General features: G+C 38.5%; 1 protein-coding gene across 1 annotated transcript in view; it reads left to right on the plus strand.

The window, feature by feature from the left end:
• The first annotated feature begins 912 nt into the window (after nucleotides 1-912).
• Nucleotides 913-14,661, plus strand: part of GRIA1 (glutamate ionotropic receptor AMPA type subunit 1) — a 112,944-nt gene continuing 99,195 nt past the window's right edge. The window contains 4 exon segments of the mRNA XM_032211041.1: nucleotides 913-1,153; nucleotides 1,585-1,623; nucleotides 1,626-1,768; nucleotides 7,178-7,231. Of these exon segments, the coding sequence (XP_032066932.1) occupies nucleotides 979-1,153; nucleotides 1,585-1,623; nucleotides 1,626-1,768; nucleotides 7,178-7,231 (411 nt within the window). The 5' untranslated portion in view covers nucleotides 913-978.

A 14,661-nucleotide genomic window follows, 5' to 3' on the forward strand; every position in this document is an offset into this window, starting at 1 on the left:
TCAGCAGAGCTTTCCTTATCTTCTCAAGAAAAAGTTACCTCAAACATGCTAAATATTCTAGATACCTGTCCAAACAGGCACTGGTCTTTCTTCGGGGGTTTTCCTCTCTGAAAACATTTCCCTCCTCATCCAAGAAACTTATTCAGTTTGATGAGAATTGAAGTAGCTCAGAACTGAAGAAGCTTCTTGGATGCGAAGCGAAATGTTTTCAAGGGGGGGGAATCAAGAAAACCCAGTTGCCTTTTGAAAGGCACCATGATCTGAATGAATGAAATCTCCATAGACATACTAGATACTTGAATGTACAAAAGGTAGGCCAGGTAAAAGCAGATTTATTTTAATTGTCACATCAAGAAGAATTTTTGAAACATGGTTTTGAAACATTACCTGCCTTTAATTTGGATAAGTTCTTTTTGAATTCTAATTTAAATGCTATACTGTAGATTGAAATATTAATTTTGCATGGTTAAAAAAATGTTTGCTTAGAACCATACAATTCATTGCAATGCTTTATTATCTTGAAGGAACATTTAATGCATTTTTCCTAGACCTGCATGGAAATAACCATACAGCAGCATGTAACATATGATATATCACAAAACTCCCCCAGTATCTTTTCTTCCTTTGCTTGAGTGTGTGGGCTTAGATAAACTTAATCCTAACATTTTAAAGCCTCAATTCTCTTGGAAGATATTTGAAAAAGTGCCAGTCAAGACGATATCTTGTAATCACGACAGCGTGTCATCAAACTCAGAGAAAGCGAATGGAACATTCCATCTTTGAGGCTTTCTTCAGTCTCAATGCTTCAAATTATGACTATTTGCAAAGGAATAAACTCATAATAAAATGTAAGTGTACCTAATTCCTTTCAGAGAATTTCTGACTCCCCCCCTTATTTCTTCTCTCTCTGCAGTCTGTTCCCAGTTCTCCAAGGGGGTCTATGCTATCTTTGGCTTCTATGAGAGGAGGACTGTCAACATGCTCACGTCCTTCTGTGGGGCACTACATGTCTGCTTTGTAACACCCAGCTTCCCTGTTGACACATCCAATCAATTTGTTATTCAGCTGCGCCCTGAACTTCAGGATGCCCTCATCAGTGTCATTGAATATTACAAGTGCCAGAAGTTTATGTACATTTATGATGCTGACCGGGGTAAGTCTGACTGAGCTGTGGGACAAATGAAGAATTGGATTGGGATAGGGAGATTATGTTCTTATTAAATGTGGGAAATACAGAAGATACTGCAAATCTAATTTGTTCCGCATAATGCATTAAGTTACATTAAATAAATCACCATATCATAGGGGTGATGTCCAGCCACCAACATATACAAAATGGGAACAATAATGCTGATCTAATGTGCCATTTGATATAAACATTATGTGAATATGTATTGTAAATGTATCATGAAGATGTTCGATATTAAAATGCTACCTCTTGCCTTCAATTTATTGATTGAGATCATGAGGTATATATAGAAATTAAGCATTTCTGAAAGCTATGATTTTGTTGACTGTCATAGAAAAGAGAAAGAGAAAGCACCCATTCCTATGAATTGATCTGATCTGATCTTATCCTATCAGGTTTGTCAGTGCTGCAAAAGGTGTTGGATACAGCTGCAGAGAAAACTGGCAGGTAACAGCAGTCAACGTTATGACAACAACAGAAGAGGACTATAAGTCACTCTTCCAAAATTTGGAGAAGAAGAAGGAACGGGTCGTGGTTGTTGACTGTGAATCAGAACGACTAAATGCTATCTTAGGCAAGGTAGGTTTTAAATTGTGCACAAATAAGGCAAGCTGGTCTTCACTCCCAGATTTAAAACAATAATGGCACCCCTTTTAGAAAATGGTTCCCCTTTTAGTTAAAATCTGAGGCCCACAAGAGTGCTCAAAAATATTGCTTGTCAGATCTGAATACTGAAAGCAAAATACTCAGAGGCTTACTTCTTTCTCCATTTAGGCTGTCCTTTCAAAGATGTAACTCCATGAAACCTAGCTTTTTTATGGCAATAGCACTGCTGTGGGCTAGGCAGTGGGATCTTCACATTAAGATTGGTATCTATGGATGCAGGATCAAGAGCACTAGAGCATGCTTCTACTTTGGTTATGGTGCTAGGATTTGCTTTTAGAAATGTTGGAAATGTTGTCCTGACTCCTCCTTCTCCTTCTCCTCCTCCTCCTCCTCCTCCTCCTCCTCCTCCTCCTCCTCCTCCTCCTCCTCCTCCTCCTCCTCCTCCTCCTCCTCCTCCTCCTCCTCCTCTCTTCTTCTTCTTCAGAAGAGAAGAATAGGGATACCACATATGAAAAACTCCAGATAGTAATGAGCAATTTTAAAGATAGCAAAGTAATTCATTACTCTAAGATGCTTTGTAGCTTTTTGCTATTAGAGCCTAATATAATAATGATCTTTTTGGAATACAGTATTTATTTATGTATTATTTACTGAAGGCACAACATAATAGAAATGGTCTAAAAATATTATCAAAATCTATTCTAATTTAATCTAATCCAATCTAATAATATATCAAGATTAAACTACAATTACAAACACACCATTTTATAAATGGTGAATTATGAAGCAAACAAGAAAATTTAAAATATTATTTGGAAATTATTTCTAGATTTGAACCTTATTATTGACAATTAATACCATAAATGTGGGAACAAGTCCTATTTTAAAAGAGATTTAATTCTTTTTAATAAATGCTGCAACATGAAGATGCTCTTGTTGCCATGGTTATTATAAAATATAAAGCTATGGGTTGTTTTAAATTTATGAAAGTGATTAAAGGTAGATTTGAATCTGGGTTCCCCAGCTATAGCCTAGCATATTTGATGGTACCCTGGACTAGACCTCTGGGATACACAATAAAATCATATGTACACATGACACAAAACGGCACTTATGATTGGAATTGGAATTGGAAAGTTTATTTATAGGCCGCCCTTTTCCCTGGGGGGACTCAGGGCGGCTTACAATTCATGGGAGGGGAATACAAACAGTGAGACATAAAACAATACATAATATATGTATTATGATATATATTGCACAAGTGGTTTCAGAAATAATTCCCCATGTAGAAACGTGGCTGGCATAGCCCAGAAAGCATACAGAAGTACAGATGTACTGCAGAAATAAACGGAAGTGTTTTGAAAATCCCTGTAGAGATTGTAGGCCAGCTCTGCAATATTAAATACTGTCCATGACAAAACAGCTGCTGTGCTGTAACTCTGGGGTTAGAGTGTTGATCAAATTAATCACACTTTTTCACTGGGCTCGTCCCATCTGTTTATTCATATTCACTCGTTGCATTACATCTGAAACCTGAGGTGAATCACAAATGGTTGGGGAACAGCTCTTTCATTTAGAGGCATTCAGTAGGGCAGTAACAAAGAATCCTCAGTTGTTCATATAGACTGCACTGCTGGAATGTGGTAGTGAAAAGGAAAGGGGTAGACCTTGTCTTTCACAACTGTAATGAAGAAGTTTGCTTTCTGTCTCTGTGGAAAACTATGAAAATAATATAAATGCATTAGAAATATACATACTTGAAAAATATTTGCCTTACACAAGTATACTGCATATAGGAACGTAACTGGGTTTTTAAAATCACATTACATCATGTTTTTCTTTGTCATACTTATTTCACTTTTTGTTAAAACATTTATGTGTTTTTTCTTATCCTCCTCCTTCTTCCCCCTCCTTGTTTATGTATCACCATCACTATCATGAGATTCTGCTTTTTTGCTCATTTTTATTAATTATAAAGCTGAATGAATGAATGAATGCTACACAGTGAGACCCTAAATGAAAAACTTTCTCACATGCTCCCGCCCTCTAAATTTTCACTTCCTGACAGCTGCATTTTGGAGCCTTTTTCTTGATTAATGCAAATACTACAACTCAAAAGCAGACATGTATACAAGCACAATATTGGATTCGCAAGTTTAGAAATGCCTCCTTTCATATCCTTTTTGGGGAGAAGCCGTCAGAAGCCAGAGGTTAACCAAGGAATGCATTCTTTTTCTTAGTAGAAATGCAAGAAGCTTCATGTCCTAGAAAGGAACTGTTAATGGAAAATCCAACCAATCTGCAGCACTTCCAGAAATATTTGCTTCAGTCCTTATTTAATTATCTACCCAGGAGATCCGTATAGTTGGAAAGACGGTGGTGGAGCCTTACTTATTTGTATCTGCTCTGATAACACTAATAGAGGTACAAGGATATTAGTATAGGAGTCAGGCAGCTTTTAAGGTGTACTCAAGAGCATCTGGTTGGAAAACTCGAAAGCAGGTGAGCCAGTTAAGGTAGAAACAAGTGTCCAATAAGAACTAATCCATTTGGTGATAATTGTAATGCTGAGGAATTGTATGGCATTATGTAGCATTCTCCAGTTCCACCTGGGGAATTGATATTTAATTGAAAAACCAAGAAAGAAAAGGGAGGAAAAAGTGGAATTGAATTTGTATTTGTTTTGGGTCTGTTCTTGTTTATAGCTGAAATTCTAATAAAAGAAACAGAGAGAGTAGAAACTGGCACAAATAGTTCACAACTGCTTTCCATCTTGCCATTCAAAAATAGGTAACACTGTTACAACTCTTCTGATCAATGTAAATCAGAAATATGTTGAACAGAAAGAATTCACCAAGGCAATTATATTGATTTCACTAAGTCAATAAATTACTACTGACCAAGAAACATGGGAGTATTGGAAGCCATTAAATGGTTTACATTGACAAATTATATGCATTTATATCCAGATGATAGTGAAGTGAGAATGGTTAATGGCTCCTTAGGCAATGGTTAATGTTCCTTAGATAGGAAAATCATATATTAAAGTACCGATCTACAGTCATTCTTTTGCAGTGCTGTTGGAGTGCTCTCAACATTATATAACACAGGAAGATTAAGTGTAATCATGACCATTGCATAGGAATGCTTATTTAAATTTCACATCAATTTCAAGAATTTTCATTGTATTTCTAAATAATGAAAACAATTATATAATTTCTGTATACTGCAAATAGATCATACTAGAAAGAAAATGCCTGTTGCACATAAGGCACAACAAGAATCAATGCCTTTCTGTTTACGTCTATGTTTAGGATAAGCGATTTGTATCTTCCTGCCATTCTGTAGGAGTATAGGCTAGAGGTTATAAAGGACACTTCTCAAGATTTCCACTGTGTTCATCATTGCATAAATAATCCCAGTTGTTTAGACTTTGATAAAGTGGCTGTGTATATGTGACAGAAGTTATGGACTGAACCACAGTCAAGATTTTTTAAATGATCGGTCATATTTTAATGCATAAAGTTCATAAACAATTTGTCATTTTCTCAATACATGTAACTATAAATTCCAGAATGAAATTTCTAAGTTCAGAATTATATACTTTTACAAAAACAATTTTTAAAAAACCATGCACAACTGTACATTGTATGTGAGCTCCCAGAAGTCTTATTATTTATTCTGTTAAAAGCAAAATGATGGCTTATGTAATGGTGAACCTATGATACACATGTTAAAGGTGACATGCCATAACCTTTTGAGTGACAGGCCAGATTTCACAACACCTGACAACTATTTTTGAAAGCATACCACATTCTCATATGATTTTCGAGGAGGCCATGTGAGAATAAATTATGCTCTTCTGCAGATTGCAGTGCCTCCAAAATTGCAGGAGAATGGAGCATGACTTTTCAGAAGCTGCAGAAGTGCTTCAAAGCTATTCAAGAATGAAAGCTTTGTATGCCTGGAGTTGTCTCAAAGTCTTGGTATTTTTTTTAAAGTATTTTTTAGGGGGGAGGGTGACATGCCAGCAAATTCAAATTAAATATTTCCAAATTTTTGACAGACCAAGCCCAAAAGGTTCACCATTGCTGGCTTAATCCAACCTTTCCTAACCTGAATACATTCTGAATATGTGAATTTTAATTCCCAGAATTCTTCACAAAGGTGGCTGACATTTCTGGAATTTGAAATCTACATTTCAAAGGGCATCCAGATTGGAAAAAGCTGGGGTGGTCGGTAGAGGATGGTCTGATCATTAAAAAAAAGTTCTCGCCGTTTGAGTTAGTTCCAGATTTAATCAAATTTTGGAGAATTTTTAACAATGATGGCTTAGAAATACTTGTAAATAAAATCTTTCTTTTCCAGTGGCCTTATTAAAACCAGCATATTATATTACAAAATATGTTCAATTTCAATGCATCTTGTTTCAGTGTGACCTAAGTTTCAATCCAGCCTAGTTTTTTCTTTCAGTGCATAGTTCTAGTTTTGCTTGGGTTTTTTTTTTAAATAATTGGCTAAAGATTTGCATTTCTTGTATATATGAGCCCATGTAACTCCAGGTCTTCGCATTGATCAATCTTAGGGCTTTTTCTCATCTTCTGAATTGGAGTGCTCTCCATCCATACTTGAGTTGGCAAAATCTATAGTGGCATAAATTGCTGTCCCTACTGCCAGTTCCTATTCGGTCTCTGTTGCCTATATTTCAAATCATCACAGTCCCCAGATTTCTGACCAAGAAAATGAGTGACATGGATTACACACACCTTGGAATAAAGAGGAAAATACTCTTGTAATCCCTTAAGAGCTAAGAACAAATTTTGACTGCCTCATTCATGGATTGAGATGTGATAATGCCGTAGCCCGAGCCAACAGCAGAAAAATATGGTGTTGTCATGTCACGCTTGGCTGTCACTAGGTACAAGTGGGAAAAGGCTCAAAATGAAATAAACAAGTTCTGTTTCGGGCATTGCAACAAAGCAAAGAAACAATTCATTCTGCATTTTGTTTGCTTTAGTTTTGCCAAATATGAACATGCATCTGATTATCATTGCCTGAGGATCACAATCAATTGGCTTGTGAGACAAAGAGCATATGGTTGTTAATGCTTGTGACCTACTTGAAGGTATCCCATATTTGCATTTTCATTTGAGGATGATAATATTTTTATTATCATATTTTATTATCTATGTTGCATGTTGCTATCATGTGGTAGTATACATACCACAATATGTATTTGAATGTAGCGTGAGCTATATTCTTTAAGCATATTCAATCCCAGTGAAATGTTTCTTATTTCCTCCACAAACAGGGTAAAATTATTAGAGAGGCATTTCTCAATTGGTCAGTAAATTGTTTTGTGCTTTATTTTTCTAATTACAGATAATCAAGCTTGAAAAAAATGGGATAGGATACCACTATATTCTTGCAACTTTGGTAAGATGGATCTCACTTACTCTTTACCTATAATGTGTATGTTTAGATAATTTCCTCTTTACTAATTGTAAAAGATGCTACATACCTAGAATATTCTTCAGCATATTGTGATGATACGTGGTGGTAGTCTAATAGATTACTGTAAGAAATTGGATATCTAACATAAACTAGCCCAGAATTAATAAAAGGAAGAGAAAAAAAGTTCTTTCTTCACTTATCTCTTGATTCTCATAATTTCAGTTTATTCTTTAACATTCCTAGCAATGAATCTGCAGGACATCATCTTAACTCTGTGCATGGTTTTTGTTAAGCTATTTGAGTCAAATGCTGAGGAAGATTCTCAATCATCCAGATAGACCTCTCTGACAGTTGAGTCATGACAACTGGACTTATTTTCTTGTTGGTTGAGACATTTGAGACATTCCAAGCAGTTTCTTCTTCAGTCTGAACAAGACGATTCAGGAATCTGAGTGGGTAGAGTGTTGTTAGAATGTGCCAACCCCCAAAATTCTTAGGGGTATTCCCACGCCAACTCTGGTTTCTTCCCTCAAATGTGTGGCAATATTCTATGAAGATTTTCAGTCATCCAGATAGAATTGTCTGAAAGATGAGTCATGGCAGCTAAAGTTACTTTCTCCTAGGTTTAAGATATACCATGTTTTTCGGAGTATAAGATGCACTAGAGTATAAGACACACCAAGATTTTGAAGAGGCAATTTTTTAAAAAAGTTTTTGCACTCTGCAGACCTCCCAAAACGGCCCATTTTTCACAAAAAAGGGCCCGTTTTTCATCAAAAAAGGGCATGCATAGCCTTTAGGAGGCTTGTAGAGTGCTCCTGGGGGCCGGGAGGCAAAACCAAGCAAAAATGGCTCATTTTCACTCATTTCTGCCCTCCCCAGCCCCCAGGAACACTCTGGAAGCCTCCTAAAGGCTATGCATGGCCATTTTGGTGTAGGGGGTGGGCTTTCGGGAGGCTAAAAATGCTGTACTCATATAAGACGCACCCAGATTTCTACCCTCTGTTTTGAGGGGAAAAGGTGCATCTTATCTCCCAAAAATACTATAATTTGCACAAACTTTTTCTCTATGGTGAAAAAAGGTGATTTTAAACTGTTTTTATGGAGGATTCCCTTTGGACACAAGTAAATTAAAAATAAGGGATTAACTTTAAATGTGGAAAAATAATCTGCAATTAAGAAATGAAGAAGATTATGATGATATACTCATCCATTTGTTCTGATGTGTAAGATTTTTTTATTTATTTTAAAAAGGGGGAAATAATGCTGTACACTGCATCCCCAGTTGAACCTCAACATCATCATGGCAATGCTGTCACCATCATTTGTAGCTTTAAAATTGTCCATCTGGCATCACCTTGGATTTCAAGTTCCTGGACTTAAGACAGTTTTTTATTTTTTCTCTGATGCTTTTGCCAGTAATTCCTCACATTCTGCCCTAAGTCAAGCCCATCTTCTTTCCATGGGATTTGCCCTGGAATATCTCCATGATCCCTTAACCATCTGAATTTATGTTATCTGGATTCAATCTGTTATTTTTTTATTTAATCAATTTATATAATCACCCATCTCATCAATGACTTTGGGCAGGAAACAGCAATTTAAAAATTAAAAAAGAGTTACATATACAAAATTTAAAATACATAATAGCTGAGAAAATCTGCATAGCTAGGAAACAGATCCCTTTACACAGTAAGGGTCGCAGGCCCAAGTACAGAACCAGGTCTTAGTTTGGAGAACTGGTAGCGGAGATTTTGAGTAGTTCCTAGAACCAGCAAATGCCACCTCTGGCTGGCCCCACAGTGGGGTGGGAATGGAGATTGTGCAATATCCTTCCCCTGGAATGGAGTGGGAAGGAGATTTTTGCAGTATCCTTCCCTGTCACACCCACCAAACCATAGAACTGGTAGTAAAAAATTGAACTTTCCACTGTTCTGAGCCCATCAGCCAACATTACGTAGCTTATGGGACCTGGAGCATGCCCATCATGCCTAAACAAAGAGAAAGGTAGAAACAACTAGGGAGAGATGGTCATTTAAATAACCTGATGTAAGAGGCAGAATATAACCTTGAGGAATAGGTGAAGAGTACAGCCAAGACAATACTTAGATAAAAGAAATTTGAGTCTAGTCAGATCTCTAATCCAAGTAAACATCTCAGATGAGACCTTCCCTGGTTCTTATGAACATTAAGGGATGGAAAGGTTCATTCATACATACAAGATTCTGTTGCTATAGCCTTATAAGAAAAAATAGTACTGGCTTAAGTAACTTGGGTTTCTGAGTCTGGTCTACCTTAGAGGCTGACATCTTGTTTCAAGCCATAAACATGTTTAAAAGTGACTACCAGCTCACTTAATTATATGCAGAAGCACATTGTAGCCGATGCAGCTTATGATGTCACATTTGCCAAATAGCCTGTTCTATTTACTACCCAGCCCTCCATGTTTTGAAGAGCATTTGGCAGGTTCAACTACTGCAGAATATGCTGGCCTGGGTAGTATAGTGTGTAGTGTGTTATAGCAGTCCAGGCAGGAGGTCACAAGGGAATGAGTTACTATGAACAGGCCCGCCTGGTTCAGGAACAGGTGCAATTGATCCACAAAGGTGTGTAAAGGCCTAAATGGCTGCTTCCCGCTCATCAAGCAGGAGCTGTGAGTCCAGGAGGATCTCCGGATTGTGCAGTGAGCCTGTCTGAAGCAGTGCTGCTTCTTCCTGAACCAAAGATGAAAGATCCTGCCAACGGAAGTTTCAAATATCCTAAGCCATTTCGTTTTGCTTGGGTTGAGCCAAAGCCTGTTTCTCCCCATGCAGGCTGCCATGGTCTCCGGGCACTGGGTCAACATGATCATGACATCACTAAGACAGTCTGGGAGTAGAATATAAATCTAAGTAACATCAACCTACGGGTGATACCTCACTCTAAACTGTCAGTTGACCTCTCCCAGCATCTTCAGTTAGATTTAAACAGGAGAAAAGAGAACCGAGGCCTGTATACCCACAAAGTCATATGTATTATCGAGGGTCCCCAACTGAAGAACAATATACATAATTTGGGCTTCATGTTTGTGAGCAATAGGCTGGATGGAAAAGTGTTGCAAAATGGGAATGGATTATTTTATTTAGAGATGAATATTTCTGTTTTGAGGCCCCAAACCTGAAAAAAAATTATACCAAAAGCTTTTTAATTTTACATGTTTAATATTCAGGAATATACAAGAATCAAGAGCAAATTATAAAGATGTATAAGACATCTTTAAGCATTCAGAGAAATGTTTGTTGTCACAAGATGTTTGGATTTGGGGATCTTTCCTGGATTTCTCATGAGGCCTCTAGTCATTTTCTAAGGTTTGTTATCTGTATGTCAGAGGCACATGGCTTCCATATGTCTGTAGTTTCAAACTCATTTAATTTAGGCCACCACACAGCTATAAACTGGTCATAATTACTTTCACTCTCAGCTAAACTGCCTTGCATTCAGTCAGTGCACCAAAAGGGAAGTGTTCCATGTCCCATTAGAAATCCCAAGAGTCCCCTCAGCAAAATAACAGATTGGGACTTCAGTCAAGTATAACATTCTATAGTCGCCTTCTGAGTCAGTGGTAAACATTTGCTTCTTCATCAAGCAGATCAAGTGAGAGTGGACTTTGGTTTGCATCTCTTTATGCCCGAAGAAAACTAGGATCGCCTTTTAAACCATGTATAAACCACACAGACAAGTTGCTTTATGGAGACAGATAGATTTAGAAGAAAAGAGGTGGAAAGGAGCCGGGAGGGGTGGGGGGACATGTGCCTTCTCTATGCTCTTCGGTCTCATCTGAGTCACCTAATAAATTAGACAAAGCTGCAGGAGACGTTGCCTTACAAAGTGCTTTATTGCTGGTACAAGCATTTGTAAGAAATATGTGCAGAGAACCTCCTCACTGACTAGTCAAAACAATGTAAAGCTGCCACCAAAGATTCAACTAAAGTGACATCTGAAATGCATTGGACCGGTTTGAGTACAACCTACAAAAATAAGCTCTTGGGGAGCCCAAATAGCCTTTAAATAGCTACTAGCTAGCATCCATACACCCTTTAGAAGTCACTTGATGTTGCCTAAATAAGAAAGTTAAAGAAACTGAAAACTGAAAGTTCTTCAGACAAATGTCAGTGAAGATTCTCAATCATCCAGGTCATACCGTGTTTCCCTGAAAATAAGACCTATCCCAAAAAATAAGCCATAGCATGTTTTTGTGTGCCTAATATAAGCCCTATCCCCAAAATAAGTCCTACTTAATCAACTGCACAACCACCCGCTGCCCATTCCATCTGGTTACTTGTGATCCTGCTTGTTGTAGCTCACTAGTAAAGCTGGCAGCAGATTTGGACAGTGAGGAGTTTGGGGAATAACATGGGCCAGTCCTGGAGTCTGGGGAAGGCTCTGATGAGGGCTCTGTGTCAGAGGCAGAGAGGGGTCCAGAGCCGTATGCCAGTTATCAGTTGTTGTCAGAGTCAGACAGCAGTGAGACACATGAACAGCTGGAGCCTGTTCCCAGTGTGCGCATGCACAGAGTGGCCAGACGAAGAGAACAGCTAAAGAGCAGGGGTCGATTTAGGAGTAATGCCAGATGATGATGACCTCTCCCAGAGGAAATAAAAGAGGAGTGAAAGGGGAATGGAGTTTTCAGGAGACAATTAGTTTGCTAATTGGTTAGTGACTCTCCAAGACTCTTGCTAAGTTCTGCAGATATCGGCCTGTCAGCTCTCCAAGCCAGATAAGGTGTGTGACCATAAATCCTCCTTTGAAAGACTTTGCTGGCTATGAATGAGCAGAATTCACCCTAAATTAATAAAAGTGGTTTTTGCCAGGACAAGGAGTTTGTTCCATGCTCTTGGGAACCCTCAGTCAGAACATCACTGACATGAGGTAAGGTGAGGGGGGTGGAGCTACCGCATTTGCACACTGGCTTATCTCAAGGCCCCCACAGTCAAAGGCAATGGCTCCAACAGCCCATCCTATGTGGGTGTCAGCCCACTTCTTCTGGCAATGGCATGGCACCAGAGCAGGAGGCCAAGTGATGTGCTGGTGCTGCAACCCCAAGGTGATGCAGTTGTCAGTGCATAGATGGTCTAGATTCAGGGGCTCTGGGGTAAGTAGGGGTGGGTGCATGGAGCAACTCCCCACACCTGACCTCATGCACACAGCAGTGGTGCATTGCTCAGCTTCCTGCTCAAGTGCCATGCCAGTGCCAGAAGAAGTGCGCCAGCAGCCATGTGGAGTCTTGCTGGACAGGATTGCAGAAGGTGAGACAGTTGTCAGGGTGTTGATGGCCTGGTTGAGGGGGCTCTGAAGTAAGCCAGTGTGGGGGTAGCTCAAAAAATAAGACACCCCCTAAAATAAGGCCTAGTGCTTCTTTCAAAGCCCAAAAGAAAATAAGATAGCTCTTGTTTGGGGGGAAACACAGTAGTTGTCTCAGAGGTGCTTTTTTCTTCAAAAGTGAGCTGGACTGTTTTTTGTTCCTTGAGAAAGAAGAGGAAAAGATCAGTTCTGATGGTGGGGGTGGGGGTGGAAAGATAGGTACAGACAGTTGGTTGATGGAGTGGGGTGAAGGTTAGGTTCTGATAGGATGGGGGAATGGAAGGATTGCATTTCTTTGCAGTCATCTGGTTGTTAGTTCTCTCTGAGAGATGGAAGAAAGAATAAGGGGGGAATAAAAAATGAAATTTTTTGAAGAGGTCAAAAGAGTTTTTAAAAACTAATGATATTTCTATTCTCCTCCTCCCCCTCCACTTTAAATGCCTAAATCAGGGGTCGGCAACCTTAAACACTCAAAGAGCCACAAGGGTCCTAAACGGAAGCCCCTGGTTCAATTCTGGACCTGACAGGAAGACCAGTTCCCCATCGTAGAGTCTCCTCTTAGCGCATCATCCTTTTTCCTTTAACCGAAAGCCCTATCAATTGTGGCACTGACCGGCAACAGGGAGCCGCAGCAGAGAGATGAAAGAGCCATATGCAGCTCTAGAGCCATGGGTTGTTGACCCCTGGCCTAAGTAAATGTCAGTAATTGAAAACTTTAATAAGGACTGGATAAAGTTAGTTAGGTGAGAACTAAGTGATGATTCTCAAACCAGACAGAACAAATGTCTCTGACTTTTAAAGCTGGGAAAGAGAAAGAGCAGGAAAAGACCTGGAATTCAAACCAGGATTCAGAATACAGTATATATAGGCAGAACACTGCACAGACAATCTAGCATGTGAAACTTCTCTTGATAGTTGGTTGTTATGAGCTTGACTTTCCAGAGAGCTGTGTATGATATCTCAAGCCTGACAGCTTCAACTTTACTAAAATACTAAGAATTGTTCTTTAATTCAAGTGATTTTCTAGAATCCTACCAAAACAGTCTTCTATTCCTTACATTCTGTTTCCTAAAATGCACTATCATGAATATATAGTGATGCTTACACATAACTTTGTTATGTTTTGCTATCTTCACTGCAATTCTTTATGAAATACCAACAGGGAAAGGAAAGAAAAACAAAATCTGAAAATACATGCAACTGGGTAGCATCCATATTTTCCCTGAAGCGTTTTGACAGCTCCCAAATGCAGAGCACATGCTGCATTGTTTGCACATGGCTTACTTTGCAAGATAGTCCCATCATAATCCTCTTTTCCTGTTGCTTTGCACCGCAACATAAAATATAAGGACATCACTTATTGTTATCCTATCAATTAATCAAAACAGAATCATTGGTTTTTTTTCTCAATCAACTCCAAAAGCATCTTAAATTTGCAAAATAAAAATGAACACAGAGTTGCCCTACTTCTCAGTAACATGATTGTCTGTTAAGGGAGAATTAGCATGTCTTCCGAAAATAAGTACCCTAACTACTTTTTATTAGCAGTACTTCTTATGATATCATTTCTACGTTGATGTGTAGTTGGAGTGCATTGGTTATTGCATTTCTCTATTATTCTTTGATGACACAATTCTTGTCAACTGCTCAATATTTATTGACCCTCTTATATACCTAATTACACATTGAGGTGCAATCATATTTAGCTATGGCTACCTAAAGTATCATAGGCTGAATTTCTTGTGAGTAAGGAATTACTCTACATCAGACATTCTTCTCATTTGGAAGACCCTGCATATAGCCTGAATTTTAGACAAAATGCTGAAACATAAGTTTTAAAAACTCTCACATTCAGTAAACTAGTAACCGGTGCCTTATTGCAAACTATAGAACTCTAGTTCTATCACAGGTGATACTTGGGCATAGATTAGATCTGGCCCTTGTGGTATGGACTGATTTTCCATTAGATTTCTGGTTCCTGATTTGATTCAGCTTACAATTACTATATTTGCCTAGTTGCCTGCAAGAATATAGGTAGTCTTTGCTTAATGACCATGCATTTAGTGACCATT

This window comes from Thamnophis elegans, chromosome 2, assembly GCF_009769535.1.
Source record: "Thamnophis elegans isolate rThaEle1 chromosome 2, rThaEle1.pri, whole genome shotgun sequence".
NCBI classification, from domain to species: domain Eukaryota; kingdom Metazoa; phylum Chordata; class Lepidosauria; order Squamata; family Colubridae; genus Thamnophis; species Thamnophis elegans.